General features: G+C 39.1%; 1 protein-coding gene across 5 annotated transcripts in view; it reads right to left on the bottom strand.

Moving 5' to 3' along the window:
• Positions 1 to 19654, bottom strand: part of Brca1 (BRCA1 DNA repair associated) — a 68985-nt gene continuing 49331 nt past the window's right edge. For all 5 annotated transcript variants that reach the window (XM_078040995.1, XM_078040997.1, XM_078040996.1 and 2 more), the window contains exons 15-23: positions 18495 to 18805; positions 15955 to 16042; positions 14095 to 14172; positions 13562 to 13602; positions 9965 to 10048; positions 5185 to 5239; positions 3542 to 3615; positions 2935 to 2995; positions 1 to 1437 (exon numbers count right to left, since the gene is read on the bottom strand). In XM_078040995.1, coding sequence (XP_077897121.1) covers positions 1313 to 1437; positions 2935 to 2995; positions 3542 to 3615; positions 5185 to 5239; positions 9965 to 10048; positions 13562 to 13602; positions 14095 to 14172; positions 15955 to 16042; positions 18495 to 18805 — 917 coding nt within the window. In that variant the 3' untranslated portion in view covers positions 1 to 1312. The remainder of the gene's footprint in view (positions 1438 to 2934; positions 2996 to 3541; positions 3616 to 5184; positions 5240 to 9964; positions 10049 to 13561; positions 13603 to 14094; positions 14173 to 15954; positions 16043 to 18494; positions 18806 to 19654) is intronic.

Below are 19654 nucleotides of genomic sequence, written 5' to 3'. Positions count from 1 at the left end.
TGCAGGTATAAGCCCCAAGAACATTCTTGGTGTTTGCTACTGAGTTTATTTGCAGTGTTCACAGCACAATATTTACAAAATATATTTTGTACAATCAAGTCTGCATTGCCCTTGCACACTGGGGGACAAGGGAAGACCTAGTCCTTCCAAAAGCTATAAACAGTTTTGCATAACGAGTATATGAAAAATACTTCCTCTTCCTTCAGCAAGGAAAATTATTTATGAAATTTTATGGTTCAGCAATAGGGAGCAAAGGGAAAAAAATTACCTCAAAGAAAGCAACAGCTCCTTTCCGTGGGATCCATCATTTTACAGGCATGAAATATTCGTATCAAAGATCTTATATTTTAAGAGGAATGGATTATATACTGGAGCAATAACAATAAACTTTTTTTTTTTTTTGCTAATGAGGAATTAGAGAGCTCTCTCTGGATATAGGGAGTTCTTGAAAATATTCTGTTTCAGAGCATATTCTTTAAAAATCTAGCAATTTATACTCTAGACTTTTGGAGATCTCCTTTGACTCACTCTCAAATTTCATATTCATATTCATTATCTGCCTCTGAATTTCTTCCCCAATGCTCTACTCTAACATTTAAGAGCTGCTCAAGGACTGTTCTGATTGTAAGTTGTATTACAGATCCTTTCACTGAAGGGCCTGACTCTTGGCCTTTATGAACACAGGGTTTTAGAGAAACAAACTTGGGGAAACCAGCTATTCTCTTGAGGCCAAGCCACTATATGTCTCTAGACCTAAGTCAACAAGTCCAGTACCAGAAACAGGGCTGATAAAAATGAATCAGTATCTAGCTCAATTGGTGGAATTTAAATGGTTTTAAATTCTTCTCAGGTGAAAAGCTGCAACAATTTTGTTCTCATGGCAGATTTCAAAGGGACATTTGAAGTAGAAAATCTTTAAGAGACCCTCACAAAGCCAGAAGTTCTTTTCAGGCTGATGTGTATAAATATTTAATAACTATGGAAAGACTCAAGAGTAAGAGGAGCTCCTCAGGCCTAAGATGGAAAGGCCATTTATTTTATTTTATTTTTTTGGGTACCAGGGATTGAACTCGGGGGCACTCAACCACTAAGCCACATTCTCAGCCCTATTTTGTATTTTATATAGAGACTGGGTCTCACTGAGTTGATAGGAATGCGCTTTTACTGAATCTGGCTTTGAACTCTCAGTCCTCCTGCCTCAGCCTCCTGAGCCACTGAGATTATAGACATGTGCCACCACACCCAGCTGGAAAGGCCATTTTTTAAGCTCATCTTTGAGGTCCTGTGGTTCTAGATGCATGGTTGGCTGCAGTCAGCAGTGGCTGGGTGAGATCTGTGGTATCAGGTAGGTGTCCAGCTCCTGGCATTGGTAGAGGGCTACACTGTCCAACACCCACTCTCTGGTCACCACAGGTGCCTTACACATCTGTTCAATTGCTGGGGACAGAGCACAAAGAGATTAATGTCAGTTCATTCTCTCAGAACAGATTCTAATCAATCTACTCTGGGGACGTGGCTATGTGAGTTCTTAGGGCTAATCGCGTAAAAGCCAAATTATTGCACATAGGGCTGGGGATGTGGCTCAAGTGGTAGTGCACTCGCCTGGCATGCGTGCGGCCTGGGTTCGATCCTCAGCACCACATACCAACAAAGATGTTGTGTCCGCCGAGAACTAAAAAATAAATATTAAAAATTCTCTGTCTCTCTCTCTCTCCCCTCTCTCTAAAAACCAGCCTCTGGCAATTTTATTAACATGGGCTACAATCTGGTAAAGGAAACGCCACCAGAAAGAGCAAAATGGCATTGCAATTTAAAGATTAGAAAAATGTCTTTTGTTTTAATTTTGTTTATTTATTTAGGTTCTGGAGATAGAACCCAGAGGTGGTTTAGATATGGCCTCACTAAGTTGTTGAGGCAGGCCTCAAACTTGTGCTCTTCCTGTCTCAGCCTCCTGAATCACTAGAATTATAGATGTGTGCCACACCTGACATGATGTGGAAAAATATCTCAAAAATCCAAAACATGGTGATCATCTTCAAGTGCTGGGTTTTAGCAATTATTTTGTTCTCGTGCTAGATTATGTTTTCTGTGACAAACATTCATATTTAAACCTCCTTCACCCTTCAACGCCAGGCCAAGAGATGTATGCCTATAACCCCAACAACATAGGAGGCTGAGGCAGGAGAATCACAAGTTCAAGGACAGCTTGGGCAAATAGTGAGACCCACATCTCAAAATGATAATGCCCCCTCCCCCAAAAAAACCCTGCCCCCCATGCAAAAAGTTCATGATTACTTCTCTAACAAAAAACTAAACAAGAACAATGTTAAAAAGACATTTACTTATTATTATTATTATTATTTTTTGCAGTACTGGGGATTTTTTGAAATCAGCGACATACACACACACACACACACACACACACACACACACACACACACACACACACACAGTACTCTACCACTGAGCTACACCCCCAAGTACTCTACCACTGAGCTACACCCCCAGCCCTTTCGTTTTTGGTTTTGAGACAGGGTCTTGCTAAGTTGCTGAGGCTGGCTTTGAAATTATTATTATTTTTTAATATGTATTTATTTATTTATTTTAGTTTTTGGCGGACACAACATCTTTGTTTGTTTGTGGTGCTGAGGATCGAACCCGGGCCGCATGCATGCCAGGCGAGCCCGCTACCGCTTGAGCCACATCCCCAGCCCTGGCTTTGAAATTATGATCCTCTTGCCTCAGCCTCTCAAGTCCCTGGGATTACAGGCATAAACCACCACACCTGGCTAAAAAGACATTGTAACTATCCATTCTTTCAATAAATATTTAAAATGTGCTGAGAACTATGCTACTCAAGCACCAGGTGATAAGTGGTGAACCAAACCCATCCAACAGAACCCCAAATAACATAGGAGCATGCAGACATCTTACCATGGAAGCCATTGTCTTCTGTCCAGGCATCTGGTTGTATAACCACAATTGGCTGAGCACCCTGCATCCCCAGGAAGAAAAAAGTATTGAGGGTGTCAGAGCAGGGCTTTTGCAATAGTTACATCACCATTTTTTTTTGTCTTGGTATTAGGGATTGAACTGATGGGCACTTAACCATTGAGCCACAACCCCAGTACTTTTAATTTTTTGAGATAGGGTCTCGAGTTGCTAAGGCTGGCCTTGAACTTGTGATCCTCCTGTCTCAGCTCTTGAGCTGCTGAGATCACAGATGTGTGCTGGCACTGCCACTTCACACCTTCTTGGTTTCTAAAGCAGAATACATTGGCAGCAGCCACAGAAAAGAGGGGGAAAGGCACATGGCAAGAAGGGGAAGGAAGACACCTCCTCTCAGTGTACTATTAAATACTTGTAGTTATCAAATTCTTACTTGGGCCTCATAGATGGAGGCCCAGAAGACACAAGTACATGGTCAGAGAAGGCTCCTGAGGCTACATTTTGGGAAATTATGAGACTGCTGGGTACCAGCCTTGCTCAATTGCAAGACAGAATACTGTGTCCTCCCTCGGACAGGGCAGCAAATACTTACCGTGTCAAGGGTGAGTGACGCAATTTCCTTTACCACAGAAGCTCCACACAGTTGCACCATCCATTCCAGTTGATCTAAACAGGGCAATCAGACCCAAAATTACCATGTTGATCCACATATATAACCCTATACCACATATCCCTGGAGGAAAGATTCCTTAGTAGGAGAGTTTCTATCTCTGCCCCAAAGAACAGAAAGGCTGTAAAGTATTCTAAGTCAATTTGCCACTGATTTGCTGCCACCTACTCTGGCTATCCATTTCCATAACTCTACTTGGAAGATAAGGTTTTATAATATTAAAAAAAAAAAAAAGCTTGAAAGAAAAAAAAAATCCAAGATCTAATTTCCATTAATTTGCTAAGTTGCTAGATAAGATACTGTATAACAAAACATCCACCTTCCTTCCCTTCCTGCATCCTAATTCTGTGTTGGTAATTGATAATCACAGCCATTGAGAGCACCATACTTGGTGGTAATTACTGTAAATGTCAAGAGATAGGAAGATAATTTATCCAGTGAAAAAAATATACATCATCCTGGTCAGAGACTCAGTGTATCAGTGGGGAAAGGCTACATGCCGAGATGGAATCAGCAGACTCAGGGGTACAGAAATTAACAGAGATTGAAGAGATGTTCCACTTGCACCTGGAGAATCAGTAAAATCAATGGGTGTCTTCTGGGTCCCTTTGGACATGCTTTGCAATAAGTCATCCATGGATGAGCTCTTCCCTATCAGTTTATTTCTGAGAATTGCTGAAGTGTTCCTGACTGTCTGACTGAATCAAAACTCACTAACTCATTCTAAAAATGTAACCTGCTAGAGATACCTGCTTTTCACCATACCAAAGTAAAAAAAAAAAAAAAGAAGAAATTCTTCAATGAACACTTGGAAATTTCATAAAAATCCAACAATAATCAGTGGAAGTAGGAAGCAAAATTATATTGCCAGTCTCCCTTGTAGCCACTTATCTGCCAGTAACCAAATGCTAAAGCCTTCTTCTCATGAGCAAGAAGACCTGAGCTCCTGGGGCAGAAGTGGGGCATAGGAAGCAAAGGTGAGTAGTCTTTGTTTTGAAAAGAAAGAACAAAATCTATATATACACAAGGGCCTTAGTGTCAAACAATACCAGAGTTGAGCCCCACAGCAGTCCTAATCATCACATTCAATGTCAAATGTAATTAGAAAATATTCATCAAGAGTCTGCCCCTGCTCTGGGCCTGTGCATGGCCCCAGACTCACAGGGCTTATGCAACTGCTGTGCTTTCTTCTCTGTATTAAATGAAGATGGTTTAGGAAGAATAAAACGCTTTCTTGACATTGACAAGCCCAAAGTATCTTCTTCCTAATTTATTATCCCTACCTCTTTCTTAGTCCAAATGGGCACTAACAACAATTTTACCCCATCTCTGTGTCCTAAATCCTAACTTTTCACTGCCCTCAAGCTCTTGAAAGGGGCAGAAGGCCTAGATTTTTGCCCTAAGATGACATTTAGGGCTCTTTTGCTTGGAGCAGGGCAAACAGAATAAACTTCAGAATATCTCATTGATTTGAAGGATTCCGATAGTGTGATCTTGCCTGTACTATTCCACCATGTAAGAAAGAGGCTGGAGCTGGAGCTTTGTATTTCTTTTAAGATCCTCACCTGTGGGCATGTTGGTAAAAGGCCCATAGCAACAGATTTTTAGGCCCCTGAAGATCTGTAAGGAGAGAAAGAGGGACAAGGGATGGAGAGAAACATGGTTATAATTGAGTATGGGTTTTAATAAAAAATAAAGACTCTCAAAAGAAGCTTCCTGTATTATTTATTTCTTCATTTTTGTGGAGTGATACTGGGGATCACACCCAGGATCTTGTGCATGCTAGGCAATTATTCTGCCACTAAGTTATATCCCTAACCCTTATTTTTTAAAATACATTTTTTTAGTTGTTGATATAACTTTATTTTATTTATTCACATGTGATGCTAAGAATCGAACCCAATATCTCACTCACACCAGGCAAATGTCCTACCGCTGAGTCCCAGCCCCAGCCCTGATCCTTATTTTGACACAGGATCTGGAACTGTAATCCTCTTGCTTTAGACTCCCAAGTACCTAGAATTTTACATATATATACACGTATTTTTAAATTATTTGTTCTTTATATATATACTGTATGTATTATATATATACAGTAGAGTGCATTACTTCTTTATATTTAATAAGACCTGGATGGCAAGAGATTCAAAGCTACTGGTTGAAATTTGATGCTTATCCAGAGTGGCACAGCACTAACCATGAGACCAATCAGCAAAGCGGTCATGTTTTTGTTTACATGCTCCTTTTCTCCTGACTTTCTTCTGATTCCCAAATATCTCTCTGTCTCACTTTCCTTTGAGAATGGCCATTGCATATTATGCGGTCTACACAGTTCTTTTTTTGGGGGAGACTGGGGATTGAACTCAGGGGCACTCAACCACTGAGCCACATCCCCAGTCCTATTTTGTATTTTTATTTAGAGACAGGGTCTCACTGAGCTGCTTAGTGCTTCAATTTTAATGAGGCTGGCTTTGTACTCATGATCCTCCTGCCTCAGCTTCCCGAGATGCTGGGATTACGGGTGTGTGTCACTGCACCAAGCACAGAAATCTCTTTTAACAAATTAAAAGTTTTCTAGCCAGGTATAGTTGTACCCACCTATAATCCCAGCACTCAGGAGGCTGAGGCAGGAAGATCACTTCAGTCCAGGAGGATTTTTGTTGTTGTTGTTTATTTGGTACTGGGGATTTAACTCAGGGGAACTCAACTACTAAGCCACATCCCCAGCCCTATTTTGTATTTTATTCAGAGTCAGGGTCTCCCTGAGTTGCTTAGTGCCTCGCCATTGCTGAAGCTGGCTTTGAACTTGTGATCCTCCTGATTCAGCCTCCTGGAGCTGCTGGGATTACAAGCATGTGCCACCATGCCCAGCTACACACAGTTCTTTATTTTTTGTGGGTACCAAGAACTAAACTCAGCGGCATTCAACCACTGAGCCACATTCCCAGCCCTATTTTGTATATTTAAAGACAGGGTCTCACTGAGTTACTTGGCACCTCACTTTTGCTGAGGCTGGCTTTAAACTCATGATCCTTTTGCCTCAGCCTTTGAAGCCGCTGGGATAACAGGCGTGTGCCACTGTACCTGGCATATGCAGTTCTTAATGTGAACGCGAGGACTGGTTTGTATCTTTTTTTTTTTTTTTTTTAAGAGAGAGTGAGAGAGGAGAGAGAGAGAGAGAGAATTTTTAATATTTATTTTTTAGTTCTCGGCGGACACAACATCTTTGTTGGTATGTGGTGCTGAGGATCGAACCCAGACCCCACGCATGCCAGGCGAGCGCGCTACCGCTTGAGTCACATCCCCAGCCCTGGTTTGTATCTTAAGTTGATCAGATTGCTTGGTTTTCTGAAGACAGATCACACACTTCTCCTAGGGGTACTTCCACTTAAAAGTGTTCGGCAGTGCTAACAAAAGAATTTTCAATGATACTGGAAAATTTTCTGTATCTGTGCTAGTAAGGTAGCCACAAGTCACATGTGATTGTTAAGCCTGTAAAATGTGGTTAGGATGAGTGAGCACCTGAATTTCATATTTCAATCTTAATTTGAACAGTTCTATGTTGTTGGTGGCAACTGTGTTGGACAGTACAAATTCATTGGCACAGATTCTTAGAAAAGGACTTGGGTATTATTTAAAAGAAACTTAGACGGGCTGGGGATGTGGCTCAAGCAGTAGCGCGCTCGCCTGGCATGCGTGCGGCCCGGGTTCGATCCTCAGTACCACATACCAACAAAGACGTTGTGTCCGCCGAGAACTAAAAAAATAAATATTGAAAATTCTCTCTCTCTCTCCTCTCTCTTTAAAAAAATAAAAAATAAAAGAAACCTAGAGTTTGGGGAATAAATCAGTGGTAGAACGCTTGCATAGCATGTGCAAGGCCCCAAGTTTGGTTCTCAGCACTGCATTAAAAAAAAAAATACCCCATAAATTTGTGTCAGTTGGATGCATAAACAAATACACACTTTTAAGAAAATCAATACTAAGAGAGGAATTCAGGGCTTTTTGTATACTAGGCAAGTGTCATACTATTGAGCCACATTCCCAGCCTGAATGTGTGTGTGTGTGTGTGTGTGTGTGTGTGTATATATTTTATTTTTTTTTCTCCTTGAGATAGGGGTCCTACTATGTTGCTTAGGATGTTCACAAACCCTTAGGCTCAAGTAATCTTCCAGCCCCAGCCTGCCCAGTAGCTGGGACTACAGAAATGTGCCACTATGCCCAGCAGATGAATATTTATTTTTAAAAAGTATATTATTTTGGACAACTCTCATTGTCTTGACCCTCTTCCTACTTCCCATTCAACTAAAAAGAAAATTACATAGGCCTCAAATTTATCTGGCCTCTAAAAGACAAAAATAGAGAAAAATCAGGAAGTTAAAAACACAGCAATGTGTCCCCCTCTCCCTATACACACACTTTACAGGCAGAGAAAAAAGAAAAGACAGCAGGACAAGTCTGTTTTTGTTTTAAGTGACAGCTTCCATTTGTACCATTCTTCCCATCTGCATGAATAAAATGCATCCTCAACCTGTTGATAGGACCTAGATGATCATAATGCTAAGAGTTCTCCCCAGGCAGCCAGCTGGAACCAAATAGTACCATGAAAAGTACAACATATTAGGAATTTTTGCATCCAGGCTGACACTGATGAGAATGTCTAGTCATGAGATAAGGAATTTGAAGCTTTACTTCTACAAATACATTTCTCTTCTAGAGGAAAATACTAGATGACATTTAGTATCTTTAGAATGTCATTCCTTTGGCCAGGTACTTTTTTCCTCTCAGTGGCACCAAGGGCACTCTACTATCCCTTTTTGAGACAAGGTCTTGCTAACTTGCCCAGGCAGGTCTAGAATTTGTGATCTTCCTGCCACCCGAGTTACTGGGATTACAGGCACAAACCACCAAGCCCAGCAATGGCATCCTGGAAAGCAGGAAAATTCTCAAAGCACTGGAATTTCCTTTGAAGGTGGGAGGAATCTGGTGCTAATTCTGCCTTGAATCAAATGGAGTCAAAAACAAATGGTTGGTTCTCACAGAGCTTCCCCTGGGCAGAAGGCAGAGGAAGAAGTAGGGCAAGTACTTTTCTTGACATTAGCAACAGTTACTTGATAGGCTGAGAGCGTGAGGATGGGGTTGAGAACTCCAGGGTGGAGAACTCCAGGCTTGATTTATGATTGTCTCCCAAAGCAGTTTTCTTTAGAAAACTCTATTGGTTCTTGCTTAAGTTTGTGTAAAAGGACAGAAGGTGCTCCTAATGGGGATGTTCTGAAATGCCCTGTGGCATTTTTTTTTTTTTTCTTGAGAAAAGAAGAAAAGAACACCAGGAACACAAGCACTTAGTCAGGAACTTGAGAAAGCAGCTGGCTCAGGCCTGACAGACAAGTGTGAGATCTTGCTTGGACTTCTCCCTGAGAAAAGGACACAGTTTTGGCCACATCATCTGCTACAATATTATTTGGAGAAAGCCACTGAATCTCCCTGGGCCTCATTTACAAAATTGTTTGAATATCTATTTTTCTCCTCTATAAAACTTTCTGTAACTTTCTAAGAAGCCATGGCATGGTTGAGAGTTTAGACTTGGGGCTAGGAGGACTGGGTTCAATTTCTGGTTTCATTACTAACTAGCTATGTGACCTTGGGCCACTTACTCAAACTCTGAGCTCTTCTCATAGGTAAAATAGGTAATAATAGTACATATTTCATAAGGTCGTTGGAAAATTGATAGTCAAAATATGGTTGAAGATTTAGAACATTCCCTAACATATGGTAAACGTTCTATAAATGCCAGCTATTGTTGATTATTAACCACTTCCTTTTATATGCTCCAGCAGATAGCCCTCTATATCCCCTGCTCATAGTATTTACTACACTGCTTTAAGGAAGATACCATGGTAAAGTGGAAAGAGCAAAGGTTTTAGATTTACACTTCTATAAAAACCTAGCTCTGCCACTTATCAGCTGGAACTTGAAGCCCACGGGGCTTGGGGCAGAATGCTTAGAAATAACTGAAACTCAGATTATGGAGAAGACTGCATGTATTGCTAAGAGTATTACTAAGAGAAATAAAGGCAAGATTGTAATCACAGGCTATTACTATGGGAAAGAACACCTAACATTTCCTAGTCACGAAATTATACAGCCTCTCTAAACCTCTGTGTTCTCTTGGTCGTACAATAGAAACATTATTTGCCTTGTTGGGCTGGGAGAACTAAAAAGAGCTGTGTGAAAACACTGAGCTGGTGCTATAGCAGTGCCTAACCTGATGAAAACCACTGCCACAAAGCTGGCTGGAATGGAGAACCATGGAATTCTTGTCAATAAGAGGGAGGGAGCTTTTACCTTTCTGCCCTGGGATTCTCTTGCTCGCTTTGGACCTTGGTGGTTTCTTCCATTGACTACATCTCCTCTGACTTCAAAATCATGCTGAAAGAAACCAAACCCAAACCATCAGGATCAGAGAAAGAGAAGCCTCCTTCAGTGGAAGTGGAACAAACAGATCTGTTTAAAGAATCCAGAATTGCCAGAGTTTTAACCAAAAATAAATAAATAAAGTCATTCTTTTTGGTGGACTGGATGAAATGACCAGGATCTCAGCTGCTGAAATCAATTCATTGAAGCAAATCTTCATATACAGAAATTAACAATTGGCTTTTCACCTCACTGGGACTTAATGTATTTTAATTTTCAACATCTATCTTCTCTCAAAATATTCACTTAGCATTTAGATTAAACTGCTAATACTGTGCTGTTACAAAGATAACTGGAGAATTCCTGATCTCTTAAATCAATTGTATATTGCCTTTTAAAGAAATAAGGGCTTTTCAGATTTCCACTGAGAGAGTTATAATTAATGAAGCTAAAATGATAAAATATGTATTTACTATAGTGAAGAAAGTTACAGGCCTTTCATAATCATTACTTTGGTTAAGGAAGAGAGAATAAAGAATGGGAACTAGGCACAGTGGCACATGCCTGTAATCCCCATGGCTCAGGAGGCTGAGATAGAAGAATTTCAGGTTCAAAGCCAGCCTCAGCAATAGTGAGGCGCTAAGCAACTCAGTAAGACCCTGTCTGTAACTGAAATACAAAATAGGGCTGGGGATGTGGCTCAGTGGTTGAGTGCCCCTGAGTTCAATCCCTGGCTGCTGCTGCTACTACTACTACTACTACTACTACTACTACTACTACTACTACTACTAATGGGATTGGGGAGTTTAGAATTTTGGGGAGAAACTTGGGGCAAAATGCTTAGAAATAATTCTGGGGCTAGGGATATAGGACAGTGGTAGAGTACTTATCTAGCACGCATGAGGCCCTGGTTCCATCCCCAGAACCACACATGCATGCCCAACACACACATTCAAACTGAAACTCAGATTATGGAGAAGACTGCATGTATTGCTAAGAGTATTACTAAGAAAAATAAAGGCAAGATTGTAATCACAGGCTATTACTAGGGGAAAGAACACCTAACATTTCCTAGTCACTTGAATAAGAAGAGTCTAGTGATGAATTTGCCATTTATTTAAAGATAACTGCCATGTTTATAGTCCTGATTGCACCCCTGAGCTTCTTACAATGTGTCTAACTGCTTATTTAACCATTCTCTCCAGATGTCTTGTATAAATCTCAAAAATCTACTCATCTAAAAGAATTCTTGATCCCACTCCTGTCCTCCCTCTTCCCAATGGGCTCCTCCCTCATGTCTTTTCAACTATAATAATACTAACATTCACTCAGTTGTTTAGGTCCCAAACCCAAGAATTACCTCTTTGCTTTCTCTTTACTTCATCCTCTAAATTTAATCCATTAGCAGATCCTAGCTTTATATATATTCCAAACCTACCTTTTCTTTTTTTTTAATATTTATTTTTTAGTTTTTCGGCAGACACAACATCTTTGTTTGTATGTGGTGTCTGAGGATCGAACCTGGGCCGCATGCATGCCAGGCGAGCACGCTACCACTTGAGCCACATCTCCAGCCCCCAAACCTACCTTTTCTTACCTTCTCGTTATTCTAAGAATAAAATTCCTTACCATGGCTTATACCTAAACTTACCTGATCTGGCCCTTGTCCAATCTCTGCCCTGTACACGTAATTCACCAATTATTACTCTCCAGCTACACTGGTCTTTCTTTCTTTCTGTCTGTGCTGGGGATTAAACTCAGGGCCTTATATATGCTAGGTAAGGCCTTATACATGCTACTAGGTAAGTGCTCTACCACAGAGCTACCTCCCCAAACCATGGTGTATTTTTCTTTAGTAAACCCAGCTCATTCTTACCTCAAGACCTTTAACATTTTCTGTTCCTCTGCCTATAACAGTTGTCCTCTACATTTTTTCAAAAATAATTCTTTTTGGGGGATACCGAGGATTGAACTCTGGAGTACTTGACCACTAAGCCACATCCCCAACCCTACTTTGTATTATGTAGAGATAGGGTCTCACTGAGTTGCTTAGTGGCTTGCTTTTGCTGAGGCTGGCTTTGAACTACAATCCTTCTGCCTTAGCCTCCTGGGCTGCTGGGATTATAGGTGTGTGCCGCTGTGCCACTAACAATTCTTTCTTTTCATTTAGGTCTCAGCTCAATCTTTTCAGAAAGGGCTTCCATGACCCTATCCCCAGCTGATTGCTAGTCTGTTGTTCTTCAAAGCATTTCTTTCTTTCTTTTTTTTTATATTTATTTTTTAGTTTTCGGTGGATACAACATCTTTATTTTATTTTTACGTGGTGCTGAGGATCGAACCCAACACCCTGGGCATGCCAGGGGAGCGCGCTACCACTTGAGCCACATCCCCAGCCCTTCAAAGCATTTCTTGTGTCCCACTGCCCCTACCTCGAGTACTGGGGATTAAATCCAGGGTGATATACAATTGAACTACATCCACAAGCCTTTTTATTCTTTTATTTTACAACAGGATCTTGCTAAGTTGTTGAGTTTGGCTTTGAACTTGTGCTCTTCCTGCCTCAGCCCCCCCCCCACTAGAAACTGGAATTACAGGTGTGTGCCACCTTGCCTGGTATCTTAAATTCATCTTAGTGAGTATCTTCCCTCAACAGAACATAAATATATAACAGCACAGAATTGATGGGTTTTGTTTATTATTGTATTCCTAGTGCTTGGCACATAGTAGGCTCCCAGTTAATAGTTACTGAATGAATGTTAAAACCAACAAAAATGTCAATTAATTATGAATATACTGAATAACACATAATATTTTAAAACTGCTTTTGCTAATTTTATTTTGCCTGATCTATTGTCACCAGCAGTTCTTGGCTGTTCTAAAATTATTCCTCCTCCTACACTTTATCTTATTTACCTCTCACTGTTCTCAGTATCATCAAGAGCAACATCTCTTTGAAGAAATCTGATTTCTAAGGAGACACATTTGCATATTAATACAAAGTCTTTTTCTTTAACAATGGTGAAGAATTAGTTTATGTACACATGTAAGATCTATCCCAACCTTGTCCTTATGAATCTTTTCTTTGTTTTATAAATTCCTTTCCCTTTCCCTCAAAGAGATGATTATTTCTTTTGAAATCTAGAATAAATGAATGAGAACACAGAATTTCTTGGTCTGTTCTAGATCTCTCTCTCTCTTTTTGTGGTACTGGATTGAATCTAGTCTCACATATGCTAGGCAAGTGCTCTACTACTGAGCTATATGCCCAGACCATTTTATTTTTTATTTTGAGACAGTCTTGCTAAAGTGCCCAGCTGGCCTTGAACTTGAAATCCTCTTGCCTCAGCCTTATGAGTAGCTGGGATGCATCACCTCACAGGTTTCTATATCACTCCTGATGATCTCCACTGTCAAGGAAAATTTATGGAAAGTGCTACACTCATGGAAGGAAGCAGATAAATTTTTCTTAACTGTGTGACTCAATGATATCAAATGTCTCTTGATTAGTTTGTAATATCAAATACGTACCTCATCTAGGATCTTTCTTTCTTTAATAGACTGGGTCACCCCTTAAAAGATCACAGAAAAAAACAGGTTACATAGAGCAGAAGAACACAATCTTTTATGTGAAGGTGGAGAGTTGAGCAATTCACAAAAGAGCATGGGAAGAAGGTTCTCTCTGAAGCCATAGTTCTTTAATGAGGCTTATGGTAGAAATTTCCTCCTGGAGACACAGTTGATGCTTAATTTAAACATTGTAAAAGTACCTGCTGCACATGGAATTCTGCCTACTATTAAATAAATTCTCAGTTCATATGCAAACATTGCTAGAAGCAGATTAGGTCCTATTAGTTATGAAATAAATCTATTTCCCAACATCACCAGCTTAACTGAACAAAGCAATATGCATTAAAGATAAGGCTAGTTTTGTGTTACCAATAAAGACCTTTCTGGTAATTCAGACACAGCATCAGCAAAAACCTCAGGTGTTAAGACGTTAGTTGTAAAAATGCAATTCTGAGGTGTTAAAGGAATGGGGGGAGAAGCTGTATTATACTTACAGAAATAGCTAACTACCCATTTTCCTCCTGCAATTCCGAGAAAATATTTCAGTGTCCGTTCACACACAAACTCAGCATCTGCAAAATGAAAAGCATATGAAGGATTACAAGAAGAAAACAAAGTCAGGAAGTTACACCTAAGAAGAGAAAGAGCCCAGTTCCTGCTCTCAAGATCAATCTGGATTGATGGTTCCCACATCCCAGGAGATAGCATCCGAGGCTGGAAGCATCACTAATTATCACCAGCAGATGTGGATCTTTGGAAGCCCGAAGAAAAAGATAGGAAAGACTAGAGGAAATGTCTGTCCCATCTTCTAGATGCCAAGGCTAGCTCAAGAGCTCCACTATTGTGTTCAAGGAATTATCCACGTCAGCAGTGGTGATTGATGCAGATGGAAAAGATCTACTTTACTGGATGGTAATATGTGAAAGGAGAAGAAAACATTGTTGAAACCCTAATTTTGAAATGTCAACATGACAAATTTTCACCCACATAACTTCTACCTGGGGAATCCTACCCGCCTTGTACTCCTCTGAGAGGGACAGAAAAATACAGTCTCTTCATAGCTTTTTTTCTTCCCTACATAAGTATTTCTGAAAGCAGTAACTGAAAAATCACTTCTATTTATTTCCTAGTGTTTCAAAGACCCTTTTGAAGAACTAAAAAACCAAGAAAATGCCATTTAGTTTTAAACAAGAGAAATGTATTTAACTAGATGCTAAACACAGCAGGCCGTTCTCCCTCACAGAATTCTTCACTATTTTTGAAGTCTTTTTTTCTTTTTGGTTGTTGTTCTGGTGATCAAACCCAAGGGTACTCTACTTCTGAGATATATTTTATCTATTTATTTTTAAATATTTTTTTTTTTAGTTGTAGAGGGACACACAATATCTTTTTTCTTTTCTTTTTTTTTTTGTGGTGCTGGGGATTAGAACCTAGGGCCTTGTGATGTGAGGAAAGTGCTCTACTAACTGAATTATATCCCCAGCCCTCACAGTATCTTTTATCATTTATTAAATTTATTTTTTATGTGGTGCTGAGGATTGAACCAATGCCTCACACATGCTAAGCAAGTGCTCTGCCACTGAGCTACAACCCCAACCCCTACAATTTATTTTTGGGACAGGGTCTTGTTATGTTGCTTTTAGTACCCTTGAATTTGTGATCCTCTTGCCTCAGCCTCCCAAGTGCTAGGATTGCAGGCATGTACCACTATACCTGGTTTGAAGTTTTTCTTCTTTTTTAATACCCTGATTCTTGGGACTGAATCCAGGTACACTTTACCACAGAGTTATAGCCCAGCTCTTTTATTTTTAGACATAGTCTCACTTACATTGCCCTGGTTGGGCTTGAACTTGTCATCCTCCTGCCTCAGTCACCCAAGTAGCTGGGATTACAAGTGTGTGCTACCATGATCTGGCTCATTTTTTTTTTTTTTTTTTGAGAGAGAGAGAGAGAGAGAGAGAGAGAGAGAGAAAATATTTTTAAATATTTATTTTTTTTTTAGTTTTTGGCAGACACAACATCTTTGTTTGTATGTGGTGCTGAGGATCGAACCCGGGCCGCACGCATGCCAGGCGAGCGCACTACCGCTTGAGCCACATCCCCAGCCCAAGATCTGGCTCTTATTTCTTCATGTGGTTTATGCAGCAGATGCAACACATTCTATAAAGGTTCTTAGGACAGTGCAGTTGTGCACATCTATAATTCCATCTACTTAGAAGCCTGGGACAGCAGAATTGAAAGTTCTAGGCCAGCCTCAGCAACTTGGTGAGACCCTATCTCAAAAAGTAAGAAAGGAAAGAAGGAAAGAAGGAAGAAAGGAAGGAAGGAAGGAAGATAGTTGGTTCTTGGTATACCTGTTTTCATAACGACGTGAGTAGTCTCTTCAGTAATTAGATTACTTAAAATGATATGGTGTTTTTTGGCAAACTTGTGTACAAGCATCTGAAATCAAATCAAATGCTGTATTATAATAAATTACATCTAGTACATGAATTAAGTATTAATTATGTTAGCTCTAAATCTCCATTTTTCTCAGAAAAGGTACATTTTTTAAATCTTAACATGCTTGAAGTCTCAAAAATGAATAATCTAATAAAAATTATGTACAAACTAGAGCAAAACATTCTAATATAATGTAACAGTGTTAGCAGACATGGAATTAAACCAAAAATTCAAATAATATAAATTTTATCATTAATAGCAGATATCATTTGATTCCCTAATACAATTTCTTTTCAACTATACTTTAGATTTATTATTATTTAGATCTATCTATAATCTAGCTTTCACTTTATAAACTGAGAGGTAACTAACCTCTACAGAAAGTTATGCTACAGATAAATGTGGCTAAAAAACAAGAGTCGATTCTCTGATAGTTAAAAAACACTTAGTGAAGATGTTTCTAAAGGTCAGTGCAAAAACTATCAATTCTCTCTAAGGAGGATTCAAAGAGACTCATTCTTTGCAAAAGAAATCTAGAGTCCTTTAGCTATTATCTATTAACCAAATAAAAATCAATAGGCAGTGAAAGAAATTAAGCAGAACCATTATGAGCACAGCTGACATAATTGGTAGCTACTGTATGGCAAATAACTTTGTTTACCAAGGGCCATCATTTACTAGCCATCACCACCCACTCCAATATTTATGTGCTGTATAATATTGTAATGGAGGTCAGGCCATCTTTCTTTCATGCTGCCTCAACTCCATACTGCCATGAGGCACTGAAAAAAGGCAGACTAGAGAAGCTAATGACATCCTCCTCCTTTTGCCACTGCCCTCTGCCAGGATCATTAGCAATTCTGAACTGATTAATTGCTGAAACCTCAGCCTTGAAACAGTGTTCAGTTAGAAGAGCAACTGCTGTAAAGATCATCTTAATACAGGCTTCAGAATTAATCATGTGTAATACAGTCAGTAGCTTTCATCATAAATTTATCACACTTCAGCAAGTCTGAAAAGAGCTCGAAGTTTTCCTCTTTGCTTGTTTAAAAACAGCATGTACCCAAGCCACTATAGTTTAATCTGCAGTTTAGAATTGCCCATGGCAAAAAAGATTAGATCATTTTAGGCATCTCTGAAAACCTAAACTCTCAAAACAAAGGAATAAGGAATGCTAATTTTCAATGGATATATGGGAATTCTCAATGTGTGGACAAGTGATCAAGAGCCATTTAATCAGATATACCATAAGAATTTTCAGAGCCAATTGCTGTGAAGTGAGAACATCAACAGCTGCCATCTTGCACTTAAATATTGTATCTATCAGGGCACACACGGGTTGCTTCTTTGCCCTTTAGACCATCAGACCAAAGAATGTTATTCTGAGTCACTATCCATGGAGAAGTTAGGATGAGAAATGGTTCTTATCCTAAGAAGGATATATTATGAAAGATACTTCAGAATGAATTGGTTGCCTCTCTGTGTGCAGTTCATGGCACCAACTATTGAATCCAATTGATAGTCTGATATGTTATCTTGTCTTCTTTTTTTGGAACTGGGGATTGAATCCACTGAGCCACATCCCCAGCTTTTATAAAAAAATTTTATTTTAGGACAGGGTCTTGCTAAGTTGCTTAGGGCTTTGCTAAATTGCTAGGCTGGCTTTGAACTCACAATTCTCCTGCCTCAGCCTCCTGAGTTGTTGGGATTAGAATCATGTACTATCACACCAGTCTTATCTTAAAGAAATTCACTCATTATTTTATTATGAAGTAATACCAATGCCAATTACAGGTAAAGTAAATTTCCCAGGATGCCTAAAATCTACAAGAAGCCTAATTAAGAACAAACAAGATTTCAAGGGTCTTAATATGTTAGTGGGTATTTCTACAATGTGAAACAATTCCCATTTCTGGCACAAGGGGTCCAAGGAGATGCCAAAATTCTAATAGCAAAGGTTGTTATAGGGCAGAAATGACAGGGCAGGCTACTGAATAGCTGTCTTAGAAGCCAGGATAAAGACAAACACACACAGAAAAAACACCATTGTTAAGCAGAAACATGTTAGTAAGTTCAAACTGAGGGGGGAAAAACAAGAATGCCTCTCAGAGAGCAGAGCCATACCTACTTGAATTATTAAGTAAAAAGAAAATTCTAATTCTAAAGTTTTATATCATATTCGAAAGCATGACTTTTCTGCTAATATTTAATAATTCTTTTTCACAAGTAAATATATGAGAAATCCCATACCTGAGCTTTAGTGCAAATTTTCAGAAATTAGGAGTGAAAATTAAATCACATATAATTCTGCTTATTGCATAAATTTCTTCCTATAGGTTATTCATTGCTAGTACCTATATAAAACTATACATAACTATTTAAACTATGTAAAACTATTTGTAGCATGTTATTAAATTTTAGTCATTACAGAGATACATATAGATACACTCACAAGTTCTTTGGGGGTCAAGCCCGATACCACCATGGATATTCTCTGCTTGGTCCTTTCTGTTGGAGATGTGAATTCTGGCTTCTCCCTGCTCATACTTTCTTCCCGTGCGTTATACCCAGCAGTACTAGTAGTGTGAGCAACAGCTGGACTGTTGGCAGATTGTCCAACTTGAAATTGGCATAATTTCAATGCAGAGGTTGAAGCTGGTACATTGCAAACATGAACTGCCTCTGGGTCTTTGTCTTCAGGGGGATCAGAATCAGGATCCTTAGAGAAGAGGCTGATTCCAGATTCCAGGTAAGGGGTTCCCTCTGAAAGGAACCAGAGAAATTTAATTTATAAGACAATGAATCTTGAATTACAAGATTTCAGTGTTGGCTAAGATTAAAGGTGAAGTTAGGTTAAGAGCAGAAACAGGTACAATATACACAGATACATTGTTGGTGGAAGTGCAGTGGCTTAACAATATGTCATTATGTAGCTAAAGTTTTAACATGTGTTCACACTTTCAGTCAACAATTCTAATTTTAGAAATGCATCCTAAGGAAATAAGAGATATACGCAAAGGTTTAGTCATAGGGATGTTCACTGCAACACTGTTTATATAATAGTTTAATTTTAGAAATGATCTCATGTCCAATATGAGATTAAATAAATTGTGATACATTTATTTCAAAGGAGTTACTCTTCCCTTATTACAGTTTGAATACAAATGCTGATGTTCAATAAAATGAAGAAATGTTTCTAATATATTAAAGATGATAGCAAAGATATTATTTATCTTGATTCGATTTTATTATTATTTTTTGATTGTACATTGCTCAGGCTGGCCTCAAACTCATGGGCTCAAGTGATCCCCCAAGTAGTTGGAACTGTAGGCCTATACGGCTGTACCTTGCTTTTTTTTCTTTACTTATTTTGTGGTCCTGGGGATTGAATTCAGGGCCTTGTGCATGCAAGGCAAGCATCTACCAATGGGGAATATACCAATTATATCCCTCCTCTTGACTATATTTTAAAATTAAAATTTTACATAAAGTAACTAAAAAAAAAAAGCAATGTTTCATTGTTAATGGATAGGAACACAGGTAATTTTAATATCCCTCATTTTTTATTTCCTATATTGTCCAAATTGTGGACAATGAACATACAGTACTTTT

The sequence above is a fragment of the Ictidomys tridecemlineatus genome, chromosome 3 (genome assembly GCF_052094955.1).
Source record: "Ictidomys tridecemlineatus isolate mIctTri1 chromosome 3, mIctTri1.hap1, whole genome shotgun sequence".
NCBI lineage: Eukaryota > Metazoa > Chordata > Mammalia > Rodentia > Sciuridae > Ictidomys > Ictidomys tridecemlineatus.
The sequence above is the reverse complement of the archived record's forward strand: the minus strand, read 5'-3'. Positions and strand labels throughout refer to the sequence as shown.